This window comes from Aspergillus udagawae (genome assembly GCF_001078395.1).
Source record: "Aspergillus udagawae IFM 46973 DNA, scaffold_6, whole genome shotgun sequence".
NCBI lineage: Eukaryota > Fungi > Ascomycota > Eurotiomycetes > Eurotiales > Aspergillaceae > Aspergillus > Aspergillus udagawae.
The window spans coordinates 455,156-478,914 of NW_025091269.1; the positions used below are offsets into that span (position 1 = coordinate 455,156).

At 50.9% G+C, this 23,759-nt stretch overlaps 11 protein-coding genes across 11 annotated transcripts; 7 read left to right on the forward strand and 4 right to left on the reverse strand.

The window, feature by feature from the left end:
* Nucleotides 1-110: 110 nt before the first annotated feature.
* Nucleotides 111-2,377, forward strand: Aud_007930 (molybdopterin cofactor biosynthetic protein; the record flags this gene model as incomplete). Its single annotated transcript, XM_043292817.1, has 2 exons — nucleotides 111-1,446; nucleotides 1,617-2,377. The coding sequence occupies 2 exons, from the start codon at nucleotides 111-113 to the stop codon at nucleotides 2,375-2,377; spliced, it is 2,097 nt and encodes a 698-aa protein (XP_043148752.1).
* Nucleotides 2,378-4,024: 1,647 nt separating this feature from the next.
* On the forward strand, nucleotides 4,025-4,751 carry Aud_007931 (uncharacterized protein; the record flags this gene model as incomplete). The annotated part of the gene is made up of 2 exons (XM_043292818.1): nucleotides 4,025-4,032; nucleotides 4,136-4,751. 2 exons carry the CDS (start codon nucleotides 4,025-4,027, stop codon nucleotides 4,749-4,751), a joined length of 624 nt encoding a protein of 207 aa, XP_043148753.1.
* A 606-nt stretch (nucleotides 4,752-5,357) lies between these two features.
* On the forward strand, nucleotides 5,358-7,350 carry Aud_007932 (uncharacterized protein; the record flags this gene model as incomplete). The annotated part of the gene is made up of 2 exons (XM_043292819.1): nucleotides 5,358-5,402; nucleotides 5,452-7,350. 2 exons carry the CDS (start codon nucleotides 5,358-5,360, stop codon nucleotides 7,348-7,350), a joined length of 1,944 nt encoding a protein of 647 aa, XP_043148754.1.
* Nucleotides 7,351-7,983: 633 nt separating this feature from the next.
* Nucleotides 7,984-8,544, reverse strand: Aud_007933 (uncharacterized protein; the record flags this gene model as incomplete). The annotated part of the gene is made up of 1 exon (XM_043292820.1): nucleotides 7,984-8,544. The coding sequence occupies one exon, from the start codon at nucleotides 8,542-8,544 to the stop codon at nucleotides 7,984-7,986; it is 561 nt and encodes a 186-aa protein (XP_043148755.1).
* Nucleotides 8,545-9,497: 953 nt separating this feature from the next.
* Nucleotides 9,498-11,883, forward strand: Aud_007934 (putative potassium transporter; the record flags this gene model as incomplete). The annotated part of the gene is made up of 8 exons (XM_043292821.1): nucleotides 9,498-9,671; nucleotides 9,719-10,560; nucleotides 10,610-10,775; nucleotides 10,825-10,993; nucleotides 11,047-11,115; nucleotides 11,165-11,175; nucleotides 11,231-11,265; nucleotides 11,316-11,883. The coding sequence occupies 8 exons, from the start codon at nucleotides 9,498-9,500 to the stop codon at nucleotides 11,881-11,883; spliced, it is 2,034 nt and encodes a 677-aa protein (XP_043148756.1).
* Nucleotides 11,884-12,225: 342 nt separating this feature from the next.
* Aud_007935 (mRNA-binding ribosome synthesis protein NOC2) lies at nucleotides 12,226-14,577 on the reverse strand (the record flags this gene model as incomplete). Its single annotated transcript, XM_043292822.1, has 1 exon — nucleotides 12,226-14,577. One exon carries the CDS (start codon nucleotides 14,575-14,577, stop codon nucleotides 12,226-12,228), a length of 2,352 nt encoding a protein of 783 aa, XP_043148757.1.
* Nucleotides 14,578-14,798: 221 nt separating this feature from the next.
* On the forward strand, nucleotides 14,799-15,639 carry Aud_007936 (ESCRT-I subunit protein VPS28; the record flags this gene model as incomplete). The annotated part of the gene is made up of 3 exons (XM_043292823.1): nucleotides 14,799-14,888; nucleotides 14,946-15,182; nucleotides 15,232-15,639. 3 exons carry the CDS (start codon nucleotides 14,799-14,801, stop codon nucleotides 15,637-15,639), a joined length of 735 nt encoding a protein of 244 aa, XP_043148758.1.
* A 399-nt stretch (nucleotides 15,640-16,038) lies between these two features.
* On the forward strand, nucleotides 16,039-17,192 carry Aud_007937 (S-adenosylmethionine-dependent methyltransferase; the record flags this gene model as incomplete). Its single annotated transcript, XM_043292824.1, has 3 exons — nucleotides 16,039-16,072; nucleotides 16,131-16,394; nucleotides 16,453-17,192. The coding sequence occupies 3 exons, from the start codon at nucleotides 16,039-16,041 to the stop codon at nucleotides 17,190-17,192; spliced, it is 1,038 nt and encodes a 345-aa protein (XP_043148759.1).
* A 584-nt stretch (nucleotides 17,193-17,776) lies between these two features.
* Aud_007938 (uncharacterized protein) lies at nucleotides 17,777-18,509 on the forward strand (the record flags this gene model as incomplete). The annotated part of the gene is made up of 2 exons (XM_043292825.1): nucleotides 17,777-17,977; nucleotides 18,039-18,509. The coding sequence occupies 2 exons, from the start codon at nucleotides 17,777-17,779 to the stop codon at nucleotides 18,507-18,509; spliced, it is 672 nt and encodes a 223-aa protein (XP_043148760.1).
* A 78-nt stretch (nucleotides 18,510-18,587) lies between these two features.
* rok1 (RNA-dependent ATPase ROK1) lies at nucleotides 18,588-20,804 on the reverse strand (the record flags this gene model as incomplete). The annotated part of the gene is made up of 1 exon (XM_043292826.1): nucleotides 18,588-20,804. One exon carries the CDS (start codon nucleotides 20,802-20,804, stop codon nucleotides 18,588-18,590), a length of 2,217 nt encoding a protein of 738 aa, XP_043148761.1.
* Nucleotides 20,805-21,487: 683 nt separating this feature from the next.
* Aud_007940 (F1F0 ATP synthase subunit g) lies at nucleotides 21,488-22,323 on the reverse strand (the record flags this gene model as incomplete). Its single annotated transcript, XM_043292827.1, has 3 exons — nucleotides 21,488-21,731; nucleotides 21,795-21,879; nucleotides 22,062-22,323. 3 exons carry the CDS (start codon nucleotides 22,321-22,323, stop codon nucleotides 21,488-21,490), a joined length of 591 nt encoding a protein of 196 aa, XP_043148762.1.
* Nucleotides 22,324-23,759: the final 1,436 nt, after the last annotated feature.

Below are 23,759 nucleotides of genomic sequence, written 5' to 3' on the forward strand. Positions count from 1 at the left end.
ACATTTCTTTGAACTTCTTCGAGGCCTTTCCCCTTCCTAAATGCAGGACACAACTTTCCCAGCAAAGTTCTCTTTGTGCAGAAATCCCTGCTCAGGAATCTCTGCTCAGGATGAGTGAGTCTCTCCTGGGCATGCGGGGAGTCGCCTTTCGGCTCTCCCCGCGCAGTTATCGCCGGCTAGTACCAAGGGTTCGTCTACACAGCAGAATTGCCACGGCTGCTGTAGAACCATCGACAACAAGCCAGAACACCCACCTTAGCTCTACAACCTACCCTCTGAACCCCTCGTCACCCTCCTCCGCAACCCCCCCCTCCCGATGGACTGCCCTCCGATCCGCAAGACCCTTCTCCGACTTCCTCACGGACACCTTCAACCGCCAACATGACTACCTCCGCATCAGCGTCACCGAACGCTGCAACCTGCGCTGTCTATACTGCATGCCTGAGGAAGGCGTACCGCTCTCCCCGCCCGCGCACCTCCTCACCACCCCGGAAATCGTGTACTTATCCTCGCTATTCGTCTCGCAGGGTGTGACCAAGATCCGGCTGACGGGCGGCGAGCCGACGGTCCGCAAGGACATCGTCCCGCTTATGCAGTCGATCGGCGAGCTGCGGCGGAACGGGCTGCGGGAGCTGTGTCTGACGACAAACGGGATCTCGCTGCATCGGAAGCTGGAGGATATGGTGGAGGCGGGGCTAACGGGAGTGAATCTCAGTCTGGACACGCTGGATCCGTTCCAGTTTCAGATTATGACGAGGAGGAAGGGGTTTGAGGCGGTGATGAAGAGCATCGAGCGCATTCTGGAGCTGAATCGAGCGGGTGCGGGGATCACGTTGAAGATCAACTGCGTGGTTATGCGGGGGATCAACGATCGGGAGATCCTTCCGTTTGTGGAGCTGGGGCGGGACAGTCCCATCGAGGTGCGGTTCATCGAGTACATGCCATTTGACGGGAATAAGTGGAGCCAGGGCAAGATGGTCTCGTACCAGGAGATGCTGGCGGTGATTCGGGAGAAGTACCCGTCTCTGGAGAAAGTGGTCGGACACAAGAACGATACCAGCAAGACGTATCGGATCCCGGGCTTCCAAGGCCGGGTTGGGTTTATCACGAGTATGACGCATAATTTCTGCGGCACCTGCAATCGGCTGCGCATCACCAGCGACGGGAACCTGAAGGTCTGTCTGTTTGGCAATACGGAGGTGTCGCTGCGTGATATCATTCGAAAGGAGAATGATGGCCAGCCGATTGATGAAACTACACTAAAAGAACTTCGGCTTCTTGAGTCTGCGGAAGCAGCCGCTCGCATTCAGGACGAGGGTGGGGAGGTCAATCAGAGAGAGCGAGAGCTCCTTGAGCTGATCGGGATGGCGGTTAAGCGGAAGAAGGCCAAACACGCTGGCATGGATGAATTGAAGAATATGAAGAATCGGCCGATGATACTTATTGGTGGGTAGGCGCGACTTGTTCTTTTCAACTTTTCATATACCCGTCTGCAGAGTATCGCACATTCTGGCGTTTGGCTTTCTTACTTGATTTACGATGTGACCATGATTCATCATGTATTTGATTTGGATATAAGACCGGTCTGGCACCACCAATGCTGATAGGAGGCTTAGATAGTGAACATGTCAGAAATACGACATTGACATCCAGAATAATCTCAGCCAATATCCCCCTTCACCTTCTGCATACTTCGCCGTTCAAACTCCAGGCTCGTCAATATCACGACAAGCGTAGCAAACCCCTTGACTCCCATCCAGAACACAAACTAGAAACAGAAACAGAAACCGAAACAAGATCATCACCATCTCTACCAACAACCTCCGACCCCGACCTCCCCCACCTCACTCCCTCCCAAACCGTGCACATGACCCAAATCACCGAAAAACCAATCACAGCCCGATCCGCAACAGCAAGCTGTCTCGTCCACTTCTCCAACGCACGCCCACACGAGCTGCTGCGCAAGGGTCTCACTAAGAAAGGCGACGTGTTCAGCGTCGCCCGCATCGCGGGGATCATGGCAGCCAAGAAAACACCGGACATCATCCCGCTGTGCCATCCCAGCGTTGGGATTACAGGCGTGGAGGTCGACATAAAGCTGGTTGACCCTGACCGTGGCCCTGTTTCGCAAGATGCAAAGCCGGGGACGAGGATGGGGCATGGGGCGATGCGAGTGGTTGCGACGGTTAGTTGTGCGGGCCGGACGGGGGTGGAGATGGAGGCGATGACGGCGACGGTGGGGGCTGCGTTGACGGTGTATGATATGTTGAAGGCTGTGGATAAGGGGATGGTGATTGGGGAGGTGCAGTTGTTGGAGAAGAAGGGGGGGAAGAGCGGGCATTGGGTGAGGGAGGAGCAGGTTGAGGTAGAGCCTTGATTGCATCTTTACGCTTATAGCTTTTTAGCATAAGCTAGTGCTTAATATCAACTCATCTTTCCCTGTGTGTAGTTTGCAGACTGGGATACCGCTCAAATTAATCAAGGCCGCCATTGCCGTTTGGCATTATCTGAACGACAATGAGGTTCCTCTGATTCCTTTGTGGAAATTGTGTCGAATCTGCGGAAGGTTTTCAGGCAAGTAGATCTTGAGTCCAATGGAGGGACAAGCCTCTTCGTTGCGGCCTGGGATGAATGGTGGCATGACTACATGCAATTCCAGCTTAAACGTTCTTATGACTGGATCCATGACAAGATCAGCAAGGTGCGAGAAGTGTGGGAGGCCCAATCTGACCAGAACCCAGTGAAACCATTGGTTCTGAGCAGCCTTGACCAGCTATCGGGGTACGCCTTTGCCATTGTTCATTATGACCATACAATTTTTCCCTGACGATCTGCGTATCGCACCCGATCATTCCAAGGAGGCCGAGGGTAATTAGGTCCGGATGTATAGGGTTTGTTGTATCCCTGCTGTGTTGACCCTACCGCTATCATCCCCACTAGCTAGAGATGGCCGTCTAGACCCCTTTTTCGCCGAGTGGTTTGATATATAACGATGTTGATCTCAAGAATCATCAAAATCCTTTGAGAGTCCAAAACTGTCTGACAGAATGTATGCTACCGAGAACACGGGGGACCTTCGCCAAGATAGACCCAACTCCCAAGGGCCCAGATCAATATGAGCAACTAGATGAAAAATGAGACGAGAATCATGCTAAATTCATGGCCAGCTCCAAATTGGCATTGGTAAATTAACAGGCAGCCTACCACACGTGATTTAGTAAGGATAACCTTCCATGGAGGCACAAAAAAAAAGGCACGTTGCCAGCCACATTACCGCATTTCTCACCACATCCGCATCCCTACAACATCATTTTAACAACTGCGCCATTCCCAAGGGTCTGCTAACCGATGCTACATTAACATTACTAACAATACTCTTTACCATGATAGGAACCGGGTGTCCGCTCCTAGAGTGTCTCTATTTTGGAGGCTCCCAGTGTTAATTGATTGAGGCTGAATAGTCTACAAGGGAAACTGTTCTTCTGCAGTTCCTGTCCAATTGCCTGATATGGATGCCACCAGCTGCTCTGGCAGCTTCTGGATTACTCCGGCATGCTTAGTGAATAATGTTGTGCCTTTGATACGGGGCATCAAATGGTTTATCCGTGACAATGGGCCACGCTGGATAAATGTTATCCAGTTGCTCCTGCGCGTAGCTGGCTAGCGCGCACATGGCAAGGTTGTCGGCGTTGCGTTGAACATAATACCCATTCACCTTCCTGAGATGCGCCACAAATTGTGACAGTCACTGGGGCTTGTGACCCTAGCAGAGCTATGAGGCTATGGCAGGAGCAGGCAGCAATTTGACCCAACAGGGATTCCCCGTCCCCGTCTAGTTCACTTTCCTTTGTTTGTTGAGAAAGCTCCCCCTCTTTCGTGGAACCTCATTTCCGTATACACCCTCGAGCTCACGGATAACACAGCCAAGAGCAATACAGATTCTAGCGGTACTGAGTGCGTAAATCGTATGGTGCCATCCATTCCAGGAGATTGCGCACACTTCAGAGCTTCCTCCATGCAAAGAATGATTCAGTTCTTTCTCTCAGTCATTGGGGTCTGTACTACAGTACTCTTCATGTGAGTGATTATTCCAGAGATGACTGGCCCCACTACTAACTGATGTTAGCATGTATAGCCCAAGATTTCTTTTCCGAAGCACCCCTCAACAGTCTATCAAACAAGGCAACACGCAAGGACAGGGCCAAGATGATGGGTATACCATTGACATCAACTATGGGACTAGTCTTGTAAAAGGTGTGTACCCTGACTTTCGAGTCATGAGGAAACGTCACCGACTCTTCGTGCAAGCCTGGCCCTCGAATGGTAAATTTTTGCGCAAAGAAAACCCCACTCCGGCTGATATGATATACATTGGCCTCAACCCATCAGAGTTACTGGTTCAACGATCAGCATCTCGGAAGGAGGAGGATGCATTTGCAGAGCAACTGCGACTCATTGGTGCTCAGGAGTGGGAAGATGAAGAGAGATGCGAAGAACAGTATCACAGTGAGGGTGAAGAAGTTGGCCTACGAAAATATTATCAATCAATCTATGGCTGGCCATCCAACAGCAAGGGTCTCTGGGTTTACGAGTATAATTCACTCCCCCGGCTCCAACCGCGTGAGCTGCTGGATGCTTTGCGTGATGTCCAGAATATGGATGAGCAATGTGCTATCCTGGAAAAATGGCAGGCGACGTTCTATGAGGATCCAAGTGACTATCCCCCTATTGCTGACCTTTTCAAGGATTAAAAAAGAGGTGAGCATAAAAGAAAGAAACTGTTATTGTGATTTTACAGTCTCCCCAACTCAAGTTATAATTTCATGTATTCTTTCTCTTCAGCTAGGAGAGGTAAATGCTTTCATCAATGGCCTGTATATTTTGCTGGATGGAGATGTCTTCTGCTTAGCTAATGACCATTTGCTTTCTGGATCTTCTCAGCATAGGTGGCGCTTTTATGGCATAGACAACTCCATCTTATTAACTACTAACCCAGTGTCTGGGCATGCTGGTTTAGGGAACTGTGATGAGATGCATTTATCTTGCTTGATCTTCAAATCTCCTGGTTCTCAGGACTCAGCATATTACGCTCTACCAGAAACTTTTGCTGTAGAACCGTAATGGCTGAGGACCTCTGCCAATATAGACCCAAGGGCCCAGATCAAGAAGAGCAACTAGATGAAAATATGAGGAGAATCAGGCTAAATTCACAATCTCAAGGTCGGCATTGGTAGATCAAATGGGCACCTACCACACGTGATATTGGTAAAGATACCTAAGGACTAAGGTAACCTTCCACGAGCCAGGAATAAGCAGAGGCACGTGTAGTTCTCACCACATTCCATCTCCACAGCATCATGGAGGACCTTCCCATTGAAATCTTGCGACACATTTGTTTTATGGTCTGTCTTCACCTACTCTCTGTGCTGACAGCATACTAACAAACCTCAGATCAAAACAGACTCCCCAGAAGCTCTCCCACTACTCAGATTAATAAACAGGCTGTGGAGAGAAGTAGTGGCTCCATTTTTGTTCGAAACCCTCAGAGTGAAATTCCGGAACCTGGCTGGGCTCCAGGCTACTGCGTCTGAGGTTAACCAAGGCAGAAGAGGGCAGACGTTTCTCAAATATGCCCGTAAATTGGATGTGGTTTGCCTCTATGAGCCGGATATTGAGACCAAAAAGGGAAGGCGTCTCTGGCAGATTAAAGACTGGGGGATGGAGTTTGCCGACTACATTCCGCCAGCTCATAGGGACACGTTCCTGGAGCACCGGCTCGGGGAATGCATCGAGTCAGATCTTAGATTCCTGAATCTGAGTGTTGATTACTATTCACAGAAGGAGTGGCAGCCGCTCATGTCGTTGATCGTGCGTCTTGAGCACCTAGAAGAGCTGAATTACGCAGCACACAACATGTTTCCTGCACCCGTTCATCAGGTCATCTGCCAGTATCATCCCAGGTGCAGGGTGAAAATCTGGTTCTTTCAGGACTTGAGCATTGATGTACCCGGCCTAGGAAGGCCCGACCCTGGATACAGTGCCTCAATGAATGATCCATTTGAGATTAGTGTACTCCGGTCCCCAGGTCTCCATACTTTTGCCGTGAATTACTTCACCGTAAACGATCCCAATGGAGGTCAAGAATTTGTTCATCTCGACGAGCTTCTTCCCTTTGTCTGCATGGGTCAAAACCTAAAGCGTTTAGCTATACGTGCTAGCCGTGCACCCAACGATGGTTCTATCATGAAAATCAAACAGGAATGGAAGGACTTCTCTGCTGATTTAAAGCCTGTCCCGGCAGCTTGTTTGGACTCCGTCTCATTGCACTTTGGATCTGGACGCGGGCCGTTGGAGGAGATTCTGCTGAAACTAGGGAATCTTATAGACCTAACTCGGCTCCGCTCATTGGATATGTCTATTTACTCTAGCCCGAGCTTGCTGGCCCAAGCCGCTTCGCTTTTCCACAGCTTAGAACGGCTGTTTGTTACCATGGACCCATGGGCCAAACCCAATGAAGACGTCAATGCGGATGACGAGGAGATGGTGTCCGCAGTCCGAGCTTTTGCTCCGTTGAGGTTCCTCTGTCTGCGCGGCTTACGCAGTACTTCTTCCCTCGATCACATCCTTCAGCACCATGGCACATCATTGAAGGGCCTTGCAATTGAGACATCGGAGGACGGACGGCTGTTTAGGTCGCCAACAATTTACGATAATGGATACAAGTACCCAGTTTTAGACAGTCAACATATTTCTCAGCTGGCAGACTGTTGCGCAAACTTGCAGGAACTTCGACTCCAGATCAAGCGCCAAGGAGGCAATCACCGAGAGTGCAACATATACAGAGCACTCAGTCAACTCACACAGCTGCATACCTTAATCCTGGATTTGCATTGCGATCCCAGACAGTCGCCCATCGGTCCTGAAGTAGCCAGCACTGCTTGTTTGCGAGAGACTCTGATCAATGCTGCGATGGATGAGAGCCTTGCAATGAGTATTTGGGATCTCATTGCATCAAGTCAACCCAGCAAAAGACTGAGAAAGCTACGGATCATACCATTCGGAGCGAACTTTTATTCGAGGGAGGAGAAGCATGTGATCCGGCAACTGAGTCATTCATTTCTTCTCACCAGGCCTGGTGTCTACAGCCAAAGAAACCCGGATCTGCGGGAGATTGGGAAGGAAGCATGGGAATTGTGGCGAGAGGAGGACATTAGTGAAAATGGCCGTCTACATATACCGCAGCAGGTCGAAGATCTCTTATATGAGCTCTGGCCGTCTACTCGGGGGGTACGGAACAAACACTGGGGCCAGTACTGGAAGAGCTTCCCTTTACAGACGGAGCGTCTGTGATACGGTCATTTTCATTGGTTACCACCTGGGTGATCGAAAGATACATGTTTGGAATCGATACCCCGATATCTTGTTCACTGAGTACGTGCAACTACTAGATATTTGACTAGATGTTCATGTACAGCTCCTCCAGTCTACCTAGTAATCTAAAAATCTTGATCTTTGGCAGTAAAAGTCGGTGGTCTTCATATAATCCGAGAAAGTTTTGGGGAAGAATCGGTGCCTATAAACGGGTGCCTACCTTACTCCTGAGCAACCACGGAAGCCAGGCACATTGCTCTAGTTGCATACTCAAAGAAAAGAGGAATAAGCTGAAGCTTGAGCACATGCTCAGTATCATAGAAGTCACTGCTGGTGCTCAGGTCCACATCTTGCATCTCCGGGTTCGTTCGCCCTGTGTTGATGTAATACTTGTCATCGCAACGAAGCCTAAATACCCCTGGTTCTAGTGATAGTTCTCTGTGATATGATCACTGCTCAATTGCGCAAAGGTAATCAGCAATTTCTCGTCTGAAAATATGGTCCTTAGCGAGTTGCTCAGCGGACTCGACAATCCATGTCTGGCAGTTCCTTTGTGTGACTCTCTTACCAATATTTCCTGCTGATAAGTTCTGAAGGTCTCTAGATTAGCTGCTATACATTATCCACGGAGCGTTCCTGGAACACCAAGGCAAGGGTTGCAAGAAAAATGTAGCTGGAACTTACGGTATCACTAGTTGTATTCAGGCTCTTCCCAGGGGCCTTGATCTTGTGCGCACTGGCCTCGAACGGACATACCGGGACATTGTCAATTTTGTACATTCCGTTGTTAAACATTTCTTTTTCATCAAAGTACTGGCCATCGACCCATTGCAGCGGGATTCTCTTCGTGGGGGGGATTTCAGTTGTGCGGAAGTTGCAGCTGCGCTTAATCTCGAACTTGAAGCCGTTCCTCACATCGCCAGTAGCGTGGATCTTGACTCCAATTTCCTTATTGCTGTGCGAACGCACCCAGTACGCCCAGTGGTCCTTGAAGGGATGACCGTTGTAGATCAGCAGTTCGACGAGGAAGGCCCCAGGAGGGCCTTGTTCCGCCACGGCCGGCGGTTGGGGTACTGGTGCAGGAGCAGGAGCCCCGCCAGCACTCAGTGGGGGTGGCGGAGGTGGTGGAGGAACAGAGCCAGCCTTGCTATTCTTAGAAGGGGTGGAAGACATGATGGTAGGACAGTTTGGTAGTTCAACTAAGAGCTAAGGGGTGATTCAGGCTTCGCATATTTAGGCTTAGGCAGCAGCTTAAGCGTATACTGACTGGCGATTGAAGAAGATGATTTTCAGCATGCCGTAACCGCTAACAATGATATCTAGGGTCTTTTGTAAATGTACTTGACTGTGCAGACCCCACAGAGATGGAGCTGTATAATGTATTGAAATCTTGAAGTATGCCTTACCAGTAAGGAACAGCCCTATCAATCTGAGATGTGGGGCCCGTTGAACCTTCTTTCTTAGTTGGGCAAGCTTCCTGATCCACCTCGGAAGTCCTCCTTTATCATTTCTTATCTCTTCCCTTGCCGCACTTTTTTTTTTCTTCATCACCAACACGATTAGCAGTCTATACAACGCAACCATCTCTGACTATTGAAAGTGTCGTTGAAATGGAATAACACACGCTTTGGACAGCTTTCTTTCAGGATCCATCAAAACAGAGACATTATATCCATAACACGACCTCGGACGAATTTTCCGCTTCCCACTATCAGCATCAACTAAAACCTCACCGCTATTCCCACCAACACAACAAAAGACACTCTACAGAAACCTGAGCCTCAAAGCAATGGACTATCGGACAAGATTACGAACCTTTCAGTTTGTCAAAGAATTCTTTCAAAACCCTTGTTGTGGCTAGCGGTGTGCGCTCCCACGGCAGGTAGAGAAGCACGAGCAGAACGTGCTTCTCAACCTCAAAATATTCTATTTTAGCATCACCAAAAGTTGTCCTGTTGTTGCGGAGGCACTTACACCTGCTTTTTTTCATCTCAGAAAGTCTCTGTCGAGATGATAGGTACGTCATTCCGGCGTTTGTTCGGTGTCTCATTATCAGCGATCGAGGGCTGACAGATTCAACAGTTCGACTTAGACGAACATGGTCTCGACCACTCGGTCGTTGCATCATGGCGGTGCTGCCACCATTCAACTTCCTCACCCTCCATTACGCCTATTTCATCGTCACACCGCTGATTTGCAGTATCATCTTCTGGGGTTCCGCAACTCCCTCACGGAGTGTTCATTATGCAGACGCGCTTTTCATGTGCGTCAGTGCCATGACTGGTGCTGGATTGAACACTGTACGTTCCATAAATCCATGCCATTCAGCCTCGCTAACTCGTTTCAGGTGGACCTCTCGTCCCTAAACACGTTCCAACAGTCCATTCTTTTTGCGCTACTGATCTTAGGACATGCCATTCTGATCTCAATCACGGTCCTATTTGTGCGCAAGAGAGCATTCCAGCTCAAATTCAAGACCATTTCAGAGAGGTCTGCCGCAAGAATTCGTCTCGGGCAGTCCACTCTGGGTTTCCTGAAGCCTGCGGGGAAGACCCAAACGCACACTTCGCAACCGGGAGAACCCCATAGTCCTGAGGGCTCCCAGGCGTTCGCCACGGAAAATGCCCCGTTAGAATCTTCCAATACGGCCGACGATGACCATATCGGATGGGGCGATGACGACCAAATCACTATTGGCCATATGCAGCCACGCCATCATCATCATCATCATCATCACCACAAAGTCTTCCCCATGGCAGGAGTGGGCGCTCGACTCGATTTGAATAACCATCCGAGAGATGTAGCTCCCACTGTACCTTTGGACGGAGAGTCAGACGTGATCCCCCGATTGAAGGGGATCCTAAGAGATACGGAGAAATACTTTGCCTCAAAAGGCTTCATCTCGCGGAATTCCCAGTTTCATGGTCTTACGCTTGAGGAGCGTGAGAAACTAGGCGGTGTCGAGTACAAAGCAGTTTCATTCTTGTCGGTCGTTGTTCTGCTATACTGGGCGACGTTCCTGATCATCGGCATTGCGGGGGTCGGTGGCTGGCTGGAAGTAAACCATCCAGAGATTCCTCGGGCAAATGGCCTGTCGCCCTTCTGGACTGGAGCTTTCTTTGCTGTTTCTGCGTTTGTCAACAGTGGAATGTCCCTTTTGGATGCGAATATGACCGCTTTGCAGACAAAGTAATTCACCTTTTGTCTGACTCACGAGGACAACGCTGACTAGCCACAGTGCGTACCCGCTTCTCACAATGGGCATGTTGATTCTTGCAGGGAATACTCTCTACCCCTGCTTTCTACGATTCATCATCTGGACCATGAGACGCTTGGTGACGAATCGGCCATCATGGGAGACTTGGAAGGTCACTTTGGATTTTATCCTGGACCATCCCAGAAGGGTACGGACTACTACGGCATTTTACCATAAGAGCTAACTGACCACTGCAGGTTTACACTAACCTCTTCCCTGTCCGCCATACATGGTACCTGCTAGGGACCATCGTTATATTGAATGGAATCGACTGGGCCTGTTTCGAGATTCTTGCGATTGGAAATAAAGAAATAGAGACACTGCCGGCAGGTTATCGTATCTTAGATGGGCTGTTCCAGGCTTTGGGTGAGGGTCTTCATAGTAATGCTCATCACCAGCTGCTAACCCGTCTGGTATAGCTGTGCGCTCTGGAGGGTTCTATGTTGTAACTATCTCGGAATTGCGCCAGGGACTACTTGTGTTATACGGTAAGGCTTGTAACATGAAATATACGTGTCATCTGCTAACAATTTGTAGTTCTCATGATGGTCAGTTTTATTGGTCATTCTAACCTGTCCAAATATCCAGCTAACCACTCTGCAGTATGTCTCGGCGTTGCCAGTATTGGTGACCATGAGGTTCGTCTCGTCCACTTATCATTCTAAGCTTCCTTCGCTAACTGCCGCAGAAACACCAATGTGTACGAAGAGCGCTCCCTAGGCATTTACGCCTCAGACGAACCGCTCGACGCACACGGGAGCCAATCCCCTAATATTGTCATGAGCCTAATCCGACATCACCTCCTCGGACGCCAGGATGTCTCAACGGTCGAGTCCTCGCGCAGCTACTTCGTTCACCAACAGCTCCGCTCTCAACTCAGCCATGACATATGGTGGATCGCCCTCGCAGTCTTCTTCATTGCCATCGCCGAGTCGCCACACTACTCCGAGGATCCCGTCGCCTACTCAACCTTTAACATCATTTTCGAGGTTGTCTCCGCCTACGGCTGCGTCGGCATCAGCGTTGGCATTCCAGGTAAAAATTACTCGTTTTGCGGCTCGTGGCATACCATCAGCAAGCTGATTCTGGCGGCTGTTACACTGCGGGGACGGCACAGGGGCCTTCCTGTTGCTATTGATCAAGCCGTAATGCTGCCGAATGAGTCGCTCGCTTGGGCGGAGGAGGAAGATGCTGTTCTGAGACGTGAGCAGACGCGTACGTATGGGAGTGAAAAGATGCCCGTGGGGACGGTTTAGTCTTCCTTTGATATCGTCCGGGTCGTTGCTACACGAGGCGGCTATACAATTTTTTTGTTCTTGCTTTTGCGTTGATTTTGCATGTATACCTGGCTGTGATGTTTACATATTACTGTAGATATATCATTCAAGCCATAGATTTCTCTACTTCATAGTCCACATGCATATTTGTTTGTATAATGACTGTTGTGGTCCCTTGATGTGTATGTGTACAATGTTCCCGAACCTTGCAACTTTTATAGATATCATAGCAGGAATTGTCCCGAGGTACAGGACTGGATGGAATGAACGAAACAAACACAAACTTAAGACAGAAGGAGGGTATCTAGAAGAAGATGTCCTCTACTCTTCCTCAAACTCTTCCTCTTCCTCCTCCTCTTCTTCTTCTTCCTCTTCCTCTTCTTCTTCCTCCTCTTCGCCAGATGACTCTTCACTTCCATCATCATCATCACTAGGCGCGTCCTCCATCATCTCATCCTCATCGGCCTTCTTCTCCGCGGCGCGCCGTTTCTCCTCCTCCCGCCGGCCCTGCTCCAGAATAGCAGCCTTCTCCTCCCTCAATTTCCGCTGCGTCTTGACAAACGCTCCCAAAGGCGTCGATTCCCAGTCCACATCTTTCAGGAAGGTCTCGACCTCGGCGCGATTGCGCGGCGTATACGTGACATTCAGCCTCTTCTCCTCGATCCAGCGCGCGTTGGCCTCGACCTTCTGCACAAGCAGCAAGATGGCCTGGTTGACCTTTGCGTTCTTGTTGCCGGCCGTGCGGGAGCCGACCTGCTTCAGCCAGCGTTTCAGGGCAGCGACGATAGGGACGGAGAGCTCGGGGAAAGCGATATGTTTGGTCCAGAGGACGAAGAACTCGGCGAGCAGCTCGGCGACCTGTTCGCCGACGCCGTCCTGATAGATGCGGGTGCGGAGGTAGGATTTCGGTGCGCGGATGGCGGTGCTGAAGTCGAGTTGCTTGAGGGTGCTGGATTTCGGGGGCTTGCGCATCTCGGCCGCGTTGAGGACCTCGAGGAGGGCGGGCGCCAGAGGCACGTAGGTGCCTGTGGCGCGGGAGAGGCGGAGGAGGGCGCGGGTGAGCTGGAAGCGGAGCGGGAAGTAGGTTGCGGTGGGGATGAGGCGCATCGCGCCGAGGGTGATCTGGACGACGGGGTAGATGAGGGGCCGCAGGGCAGATTGTTTGCCGACTTTGGCTTCGACGAGGCCGTCGCAGTGCTGGGAGAGGACGCGCGACCAGAAGTCCAGCGAGTGCGTGTACTGCCAGTTGTAGATGGTCTTGTAGGATTCCTTGGAGGTGTTGGTGATGCTGCTGCGGAGGTGCATGGCGAGTTGCCGGATGAAACTGAAGCCCGTCGTGTACGAGATGTTCTGGTCGATGCCCCAGAGCTCGGCGGCCGAGTTCTTCATCAGGTTGACTCCGGAGAGCGTGTGGACGGTTGTGTTCCGGCTGCCCTTGACCACTCCTTCATACGAGGCCTTGAGGACCGTCTCCTTGAGCCCAGAGTCGCCAATGACCATGAGTTTGCGAAGTAGCAGGAAGCCTGTGATCCGGGTTGCCTCCGTCGTCGACACATCGGCCCAGATGCCCACAATAGTCTTGATGAGAACTTTCAGGAGCTTTCTGAACTGGAGTAGATAGGGGAGCATCGGTTCGATGGACGAAAGGGTCAACTTGAGCGTCGATGCATCGGAGAGATTGACAAGCAACTGATGAACTGAGGATGTGTGCGACTTGATGAGCGGTGTGAGGGTCTTGAATTTCTTGGAATCCAGAGACACCTTGACTTTTCCGGAGGCCGTCTCCTTCACTGGAAGATGATGCGCCAGCACCTTCGGCACAGTACCAAGTGCCGTCACAAGAACCTGATGGTATACATCGGGGTCCGAGATTGAGTATTTCTGCTCTTGAGTTTCCGCCTCGTTAATGTATGCTGCGCAGCGGAAAGCGAGCACGGCTTGCCGCATGGCGCGAATCGAGTTCTGTTCCTCCATCAATTTCTGCCACTTCTTGACCATCGCAATCGTGAGCGTATTGTCCGCAGCTTCCTCGTCCTCATCCTTGGCCGCCTTCTTCTTCTTCTTCTTTGCGGGTCCTTCTTCCTCCTCATCCTCACTCAGCTCGAGGACCTCAGTGAGATCTCCGTGCTCACCAAAGTCGAGCAGCTCCGAATCGTTCTCTTTCAGATATTTGTAGAATTCGGGATCCCTGTCCTTCAACGCTTGAAGCTGGTCCTTGTGCGCCTCGAAATCATCGGGTGCGCTGCTGGCCTGAGATTCTGCATCATCGTCGGATACGCCACCATCTTCCTCGCCTTCACTTGAGGCTGCAGATGAGACTTCCTCATCCTCTTCCTTCTGCTCTTCTGACCGCTTCCGTTTGCCAATCTTGGGGGTAACATCCTTCTTCCGGGCCTTCTTGCCCTTGTCTGTATCGGCGTCTGCAATCTCGAATCCGCCCGCGAAAAAATCGTCGACGTTCATCTCCGCGAAAGCATTCTGCTTCTTACGTTCCTCAGGACTCTCCTCCTCAACATCTCCATTCTCAGGTCGCGCCCGAGCATTGTCAGCCTTGCGTTTCTCTTTCAGATGCATGCGCTGCTTGATCTTCGCGTTCGCCTTGCGCCGTTCGAGTACATCTTTCAAATGCTTTTTCTCGAATTTCTTCGTGGACTTCTTCTGACTTCCGGCCATCTTGCCGTATATTCTCCAATCCTATCAAGGATGGAGTCGAGGTCTGGAAATAGATGGTTGGTCTATTCAAAAAGCCAAGCGCGGAGAGAAAGCAGAAGGAAAAAAAATTCCTGTCGGGGCAGAATATCGACGCCGAACCGCCCAATCGGGTGACCGCCTTTTCCCCTCCTCATGCCATCCAGCTATCACCATCAGGATAATGAGCTGGAAAGTAAGAGATCATGTATGCTCAACGACCTCTTTCGTATGCACCTACACCTTACAGCTACACGCCTAACCCGGCGCTGTCAGCAACTATCAATCTCGATGAGGTACACCCTTGCGATCGGCCCATGTGCTGAGCTGCTGGCTAACTGCGGTCGTGCCAGGAAGTGAAACTAGCCTCCAGCTCCGCGGAGCGCGATCTACATGAATCGCTGGCCGAGATTTACAGTATCATTGTCACTCTTGATGGACTCGAAAAGGCATATATCAAGGACGTGGTTACAGAGGCGGAATACACCGAGACATGTACCCGGCTACTAAAGCAGTACAAGTCCAGTTTGGGCGATGAGGCCGTCGCAGCGGAGTTTGTTGATCTGGAAACCTTCAAGCGGACATGGGGGGTGAGCGCACCTTTGTATAATTGTTGTACGTGTTGCTGACCATTCTCAGCTGGAATGCCCCCGCGCGACAGAGCGTCTCCGTATCGGCCTTCCCGCAACAGTCGAGCAAGCCTCCCACGGCGCACCTTCAGCCAACGCAGGTCCAACCACCGGAGGTCCTGTTGGCGGCGCTTCAGGTAGCCTCATTTTGACGGCTACTGAGAACTTCATTACCTTCCTGGACGCTCTGAAGCTGAACATGGTGTCCAAAGATGCGCTTCACCCGCTACTGTCGGAAGTTATTCAATCCGTAAACAAAGTGACGGATGGGGACTTTGAGAACCGCGGCAAAATCATTCAGTGGCTGATCACATTGAATCAGATGCGCGCAACAGAGGAGCTAAGCGAGGAACAGGCGCGGGAGTTGGCCTTTGACATTGAGCAGGCTTATCAAGGATTCAAGTCGACGTTGGGCTGATGGTAGAAACTATTGCATTTCTTAGTCTTGTTGTTTGTTATTGTGAGCGATAGGCGTCTGGAGTATTGCTGATACAATCTTATGGTTGTGGGCATTGCATTGATACAGCATTCTATGAGTCCAATCGTTTTTCTCGCTTTTATCTCGTGTCTGAGTTATCTCTTCAGGTTGTTTCTGGGTCGGAGCGGAGCCCGGATCCGCGGGACTACGGACGCCAGCCTTTCCTATTCGGGTAATCTCGACTTTTTTTTTCTGTGCCTGGATCGCGACATCGCCAACCCCTCTTCGCCACAGCAGAAGCCAAAGTGCCAATTATAAGACCAGATTATGCATGCCGCTGTCTTGTTGTAGTCTATTTCTCGCTAATCGGGTTGTTAATCCTACCAGACCACTGCCATCATGATCAGTGCCGATCTCGACGAGCCTCTCCATGGTACGTCTGCCTGCCCATGATAGACATGCGGTATCGGGCTGATAAGCCTCTATCACAGTGCTCGACCTTCCCCAGATCTATAGCAAACCCTCCGGCACCGATCTTCTCCGAGCTCTTGACCTCCTCGCAGTCAAACCACGCAGTTTCAGCACCAGTGCTGGCCAAGGAGCGGTGAAGAGCAGAGCAGTCGAACCAAGCGGAGTAACCCGCTATCTGACGTCCATCATCTCGAGCCCCCTATCATGGCTAGACACTGATGAACTGCGGGAAGCCATTTGGGACACTGCTGCTGCTCGGTTGAGCGAGCGGGCTGGGCGCACCGGTAAGACGATAATCGTAGTGATCTTTGAAGATTCTAACGCGGGGTCTTCTGAACGTAGCCATGCCAGCCATGTCCCGAGTCTTCTCAATACCTACCTCATCCGACGAGGAGCTCACATTGACACTGCACGAGCCCTCATTGACCGCTGACAACCTAGGCATGAAAACCTGGGTCTCATCGTACCTCCTCTCCCGACGCCTCCACAACATCCTCGACGTTACACCGCCGCTCGTGCCCTCGTCATCAACCACTCCCAAGTCAGATAGGACGCTCCGAGCGCTAGAGCTGGGCGCCGGGACCGGTCTCGTGGGCCTCTCCTTCGCAGCTCTCCGCGGCAGCTCGGCGGTAATCCATCTGACAGACCTACCGGACATCGTACCAAATCTAGCCCATAACGTCTCCCTAAATGTCGAACTGCTCACAAGAACGGAAGCAGCCGTCACAACAGGGGTACTGGACTGGTCGGTCGCGCCGTCACCACTCCCAACAAGGGAAGAACAGTACGATCTCATTCTAGCTGCGGATCCGTTGTACTCGCCAAAGCATCCCAAATGGCTAGTTGAAACGGTCGGCCACTGGCTAAGCCGCGGACTAGACGCTCGTGTTGTGGTCGAGATGCCTCTGCGCGATGCATACCTACCTCAGGTGCAGGAATTCCGACAACGTATGCAACAACTGGGCTTGGCTGTGGTGGAAGAAGGCGAGGAGGTCGGGTACGACGACTGGGAAGGGGCGGACGGGGGTGCACTTGAGGTCCGGTGCTGGTGGTCAGTCTGGGGATGGAGCGAAAAGCTCTAGCCTACCGCGTTCCCACAGCGGGTTTTGTTGGCCTGCCTCAATGAAGTCACGACGATAGACGATAGATGGACGATGGAACTAGACGAAGACTAGATATTGTTGTTTTTCTGGCGGATCAGTCGCCTGTTTGGTACAAGCATGCGTTCGTGTTCTTGCAAATGTCCATAGATATCAGTTTAGTACTCAATCAAACTATTGAATCACAACTTCTTCAGAAACCAGCACTATCAGTGGTCAACTCTGTTGGTTGCACCGACCAATGCAAGCGAGAAGGTCGAAGTATGCCTTGAATCACGTGCGCCTGACGTATGACGACATGGCCACGAGGCACAAGATGCATCAAGATGGCGATCTAGAATGTCTACTGTGTAGCGTTACATTAATCATACAAACAAATAATCCATGCGATACCCCATCAACGACTCGCCACTGAAATTAAATCGGTCGTATCTTGTCAAATTGTATATATCTTACTTTTCAGCACACTCACTTCAAATCCTGCAACGTCTATACTTCTTCGTACGTCTTCATTATACGTCTGCCTTCTTTAACATATCTATCCACATCAACCACGACGCAGCAAAATGGTCATCGGCCTCCTCGCAATCACCGCAATCCCCACCGTCACCGGCGTGGCGATGGGGGTAAGCGAACAGCGCAAAGCGAACGAACGCAAAATGGACGCCAGACGGATGGCGCGATTCAACATCGACATTGAAACCTCAGGCGAAACACAAGAAGAGGACGAGATAAGAGGGAAGCGGATAGTCTTGAGGGAGAACAAGGTGCGTATAATATAATATAACCTAATCCATTGAGTTGATTATGGTGGAACTAATCAGAAAGGTCTACCTGGATGATCCTCTCCCCGCCAATCGCAAACATCCCTCTCACACGGCCGAAGCGTTCTACATCGACTACCCCGAGCTTGAGGAGACGAAACATTTGAAAAGAGGACTGGGCCTCGTAACTACCGTCTCGGATAACCCGCCCATGCTGAATTGGATCTATGCGGATAAAGAGACACATGAGTTGAAATATGGGAATCGGTCGCAGAGTGTGCATCATGTAGTTGGGCCGTGGGACTGGACGGACGAGGAGACAAGCATCACGCTGGAAGGGAAGAGTGCTTTTATGGCTGTCCAGGAAGAGGATGGGAGTTGGGCGGTCTACTTTGACCGGGACGGTGATGAGTTGGACTGGGTTCTCGAGGAGGAGGGTAAGCTGGATAATCCGTTTGCTCCGATAAAGCTCAAGAGGACAATGGTCCCGCAGGTTCCTCAGGCTGAACAGAGTAATAAAAATGATAATTCGTGACTTGAGTCGCTATTCTGGGGAATCGTAACTTTTATTTGTACAGGAATACATGTAGATATGAAGGGGACGGCTAAAAGCCTAGCCATCGAGGCCATCCCAGCTCTCGTTGTCGCTCCCAGCGTCTGTAGACTGTGTTTTAGACTTTCTGTTGCGACTGGCTGCAATGAGAGCCCTCTTCTTGTTCTCCATCCGTCGATCAAATCCGCTCTTGGTACTAATCCTTGTCTTCCGGTGCTCTTTGTCGTCTTTGACGCTCTTGAGGTTGGACTGTCGGGCCTTGACGCCATGTTTCTTCAGCTCCTTCTTGTCCTTCTTGCTCAAGTCCGGCAGAGCATCCAACAACCACTTCTGAATCGATTTTTCTCCGTCCTTGCCACGCAGCTTCTCACTGACATCGATGATGTTGGCAATACTCTTGACGTAGGGGATATCCTCTTTGGTGTAGTAGGTCACGGCGATGCCACCCTCGCGGCCAGCTCGGCCCGTTCGCCCAACTCGGTGGACGTAGACTGCAGCGGAGTTGGGAATGTCGTAGTTGACGACTCCGTTGATGCCCCGGAAGTCCACACCGCGCGCCAGTAGATCGGTCGTCACGAGAATCCAGATTTCACCTTTGCGGAAGTTCTTCATGATCTCAGAGCGCTGACCGTCTGAAAGATCTGAGTGAAGGACTGCAATTCGTGATGAGCCGCCGGCCTCGGCGGGAATATCATATCGTAGCTCAGAATGCAGGGCAACAGCTCTGGGGATGGTCTGAGTGAAAATCAGGAAGGGTGGGCGGAGACGGACATCCGACGCCGAGGCCGCTGCCGGATGTAGGAGTTGTCGTAGACCCAGGAGTTTTCCCTGCTCTGTTGCGGCATAGACCAGCTTGTGCTCGATGTTAGGGATGGCAGAGTCCTTCAAACCTACGACAAGGCGAAGCAAAGGGTATGACTTTGTTTGATGGTAAACCTGTTTCCGCTCCTTGATTGTGCTCTTGGCGAGATCTTCGATGTTGGATCCCATGGTAGCTGACCACAGACTTGCTCGGAGCTCGGGGTGCGTGCAGGCGCGCCAGATGTCGAGGGTCTGATCGCGGAAGAGCTCATCCAGCAGGACATCTGCTTCGTCCAGAACAATATTTCTAACAAGAGGCAGAGTAGCCATGGGTTTGGTTCGATTGGCTGAGAGCGCATTGACCAAAAGTAGCGGAGTAGTGACGAGTATATCACTTTTGGTGACAGGGGCTCTTCCTTTACTTTTCTTTGCAGTGGATGGTTCGTCCTGTTCAGATTCCGAAGCTTCTTCACTATCTTCGCTGTGACCATTCTCATCGTCGTCATCCTCGCGGTCCACCACTTGCATGCCCTTTTTCATTAGTGTGATCTTCACCCCCGTCCCATGGACCAGCTTTCTTCCCTCGTTCACGATCTGATTCGCAAGCTCTTTCGTGGGTGCAACGACAACAGAGAAGATGCCACGCTCCTCCTCTTGTTCATGATGGTGGCGGACTATCTTGTTGATCACAGGAATCAAGAAAGACAGAGTCTTTCCACTGCCGGTTGGCGCAACAACCAATAAGTCCGGTTCAACGCTCTCAGCATCTTTTGAATTCCCCGAGGCTTTGAAACCCCCCAGCAACAATGGCAGAGTACCCAACTGAACTTCCGTCGGAACAGTAAATCCCTGCTCGGCGATGTTCTCGGCAAGCCGGCGAGAAATCTTGTACCGAGTGCGCAACTCCTTGAACGAGACAAGAGGCTGAGGATAAACTCTGCGAGCCTTTTTCTGCTCCTTTTTAGTGAGTGCCGGCGTCGACTCCTCCTGCTGCTTCCTCTTCTTCTTTTTCTTCTTCGGCTCCTCGCTTTCGATACGCACAGGCTGGATTTCCTCCAAGTCACGCATATCCGTGACTTTGATTTTGTGCGCATTCAGCACTGTACGACACTGCACCTCGTCCATATCATCATCATCAGAGGCATCGGACAGCTCATCCCCTTGCTCATGCTGCTCTTGCTGCTCCCGCTCCTGCTCCTTCGCCATCGAAGCACTAGACCGCCGAGCCTTACTCGAGCCGAAAAAGTTCAACTCCGCACCATCATCATCCGACTCAGCTGCCTCCGGGCCTGACGTCCTCTTCCTCTTCTTTCCATGACTCGCTTCTTCCAGAACCTTGTCAGCCTCCAAGCTACGGAAGAGCTGCGGGTTCGCCGCCTTGCCCGTGGACGGGAGACGGGTCGAGCTCTGCGCTGATGATGGGGCGGCGCCACCCTTCAGCTTGGTTGCCCTTGTCAGCAACTTAAAGGCGTCCATCTTCAAAGCATAAGAGGATAGATGCTTATGCAAATGGGTCGATATACGCGATTGCGCCTGAAATGAACAAAGTTTGTTCTTGTTGCGATGGTTGTCTGGTTCTCCGCGAACAAAAAAAGTCCGATGCAGAAATTCTTTCCCGCACGGACCAATCAGATTGCGAGGAAGCTCTCGGTCTCATTGAATTTTTTTGAGCATCCGTGGTCACCATACCGGCCTACAACTGAACTAGATGGATTCCTATTTTGATATAGTATTTTAAATATCATGTATATTTATAGAGAGAGCAGCTTCTGGAATTGACTTGTTGCTTTTGCTCTTTACTGTCCCAGTAATCCTATCCTTCAGGGTGTCAGACGGTGGGGAAACCCGGATATTCGACGATCTGTTTCAAGGTAGGAATGAGTCAAGCAGTATGCTATGATAGAGTCTGTCTATATTCTCAAATCAGAATCAATATTCTTGAAGCACAGCCACCCCAGACATCAGCTAGTTGTCACAACCGACCTCCCCATGGCCAACTGCCCGACACATGGAATATGTCATGGCACCGACGACTTCAGATGTTTTACCTCAGACAACAGCTTGAATTCCATCGTCTATCATACAATAGTACAGTGCATAGGAGAACAAAGACAAAGGAAAAGAAAACAGGCCAGGTATGATTGATTGAAATAATTGCTCTAGTGGTGGTCGCCGTGATCGGCGTGGCCCCTGTAGCCGACAATGTTCATTCTACCGATCATCTCGCCGACAGTGAAGAAACCGATAACCTCAGCAGCGGTAACGCCAGCAAAAGCAAGCTCCTTCTTGTTGGCATTGCGAACTCGGGAAATGATGTTCTGGGGCGAGAAGTTCTTGAGGTTGGCGGGGTTGCGAGCAGCGTTAACCAAAGGCTGGAAGTAAGCCTGGAAGGTAGCCAGGTTGCTAATATGAAGTCAGTGGACTGCGTGTGCGACTAGTGTCTTGCACGGTGCTGAAAGTGCTTACGGAGGAGTCATGTTCTGGCCACGGAATACCAGCTTAGCGAGTTCGAGGCCAACCTTCGAGTAGTAGAGAGTAGGGGGTATCAAAGCTATTGCAGGAGCATAAAAGTCAGCATTGATCGGCACTTGTCGAGCAGTATCAAGGGACCATGTTTGCCGAGTGATGGACTGGGAATGATGACCAAACCCAGAGGTCAAGCACTCACGCCCATCATTCCATCATCAACGAAGAGGACAAAACAGGGCGAGAAGGGGAAAGGATGGTGCTTACAGTCGACAAAGGCAATGACCTTCCCGGTTCTTCCACCGACCTTCCTCAGAGCGCTACCGAGACCCTGAGCAGCGTTTGAGATGGCAGGACCAGCCGTCGAAGTGACACGGGAGAGTCCCTCGGAGGCCTTTGAGGCAGCGGAAGAGGCAGTCTGACTGGCCTTCGAGGCGGCCTCAGAGGTGTTGGAGGCATATCTAACCGCAGTTCTGCGGGTCAGGAACTGCGATTGCCGCAGCACGGCACGGGAAGCCGTGACGGGCATTGTGATGGCGATTGGAAGGGAAAGACGGTAGAAAAAGAGAGACAACTTTTGAGGGTCACCGGCGAGGGACAAAGTAGTCCAATGGCGGGAGGTCAGTAGCCAGAAACACAGGATTGTCGCGCAATTGCAAGGACCGAAGACTGAGATTTGACGCTCGGGAACTTCAGGGAATGGAAGAAGCCGCCGCTTTTGTGGTCACGTGACAACGGCGCACTTTCAAAGATTTTGGCAACGTGACTTCCATTCATCCCTCACCATACAACGTCAAGCGCCACCACGTATGGCATTCTGTCATGACGGCTTAAAGGCTCTCATTGCTAAGGGATGTAAACATCCAGGGACTGTCTTAATGCTGGAACCATCCCTTTCGAGCCCTCGCTCGCATCCCTTCCATGGTTTCGTACTTCTGAGAGATTCAGCATGAGATTATCCTCAGGACCAAGGGAGACTCTTGCTGTGCAACTAAGTTACAGTCGTGTGCTAAGTGTCTGAGAGACGATACCCACACCCGAGGAAGCTCGCAGCACAAGTGTAGCGAATGATAGAATTTTCTGACTTGTTGACTCAAGGATGTCTGACTGAATTACTGCGAGTCAAAGGCTAGATATATCAGGTCTATCTCGGTCGTTGTCAGCCATGATTGCAGGTTTCTTTCTACGAAGCTCTGCATATACTATCACAAGACATTTGCAATGGACTCTCTTAAACCTGACACAGTCTCTGGCCTTGAAGCTATGAGCTACAACTGAGACGTAAATCAAGTGCAATACTTGGTGGTTCGCTTTGAGGTCTGTACTCTCTGGGCAAGCCGACTCACTGGCATAGAGCGAGCGACTGACACCGGTATTGGCCTGTGGTGGAGCAAGATTGTTTGCAAGTTGTCACCATCTGTGATAGAACTGTCTCAAACTCGCTGGCACAACCAAAAACTGTCTATTTATTAACAGTCGAGTCCGTTATGCGGCTGGTGAAGATCCGATTAACCATTCGTATGCTTAGCCTCGAGTGACTTGGAGTGTACCAATCACAAGTACCAGCACACCTGCAAGAAAATACATACTATCGCTATGATGATCCACAAGCCTGCAAACAGATGCTCAGCTGGGATTGGGCAGGTGGCGAGACGACGCCCCAATGTCCATGTGAGAGGCGCGGGGTCCTCGGGTAAAGTAGCAAACAGCCCATGAGATTTACTTCTTCTATCCGGCTTCGAGTGGACACAAACAAGATAAGCTTCTTCTGGAAGATATAGTGCTTCGATATGCGGTGGTGTCAATATCGGCTCAGTAGCTCACGTCTACTCATCAGTTGACCAACGCCTAGAATGGGTCCCTAGCTCGCCGATAGACGTGTCACTTACAATCATCAAAGAGTCTCAGTCTGTTGTTCATTTCTGCCTTGGTGTGCCAATTATCCTTGTATCTTAGTTATATTTC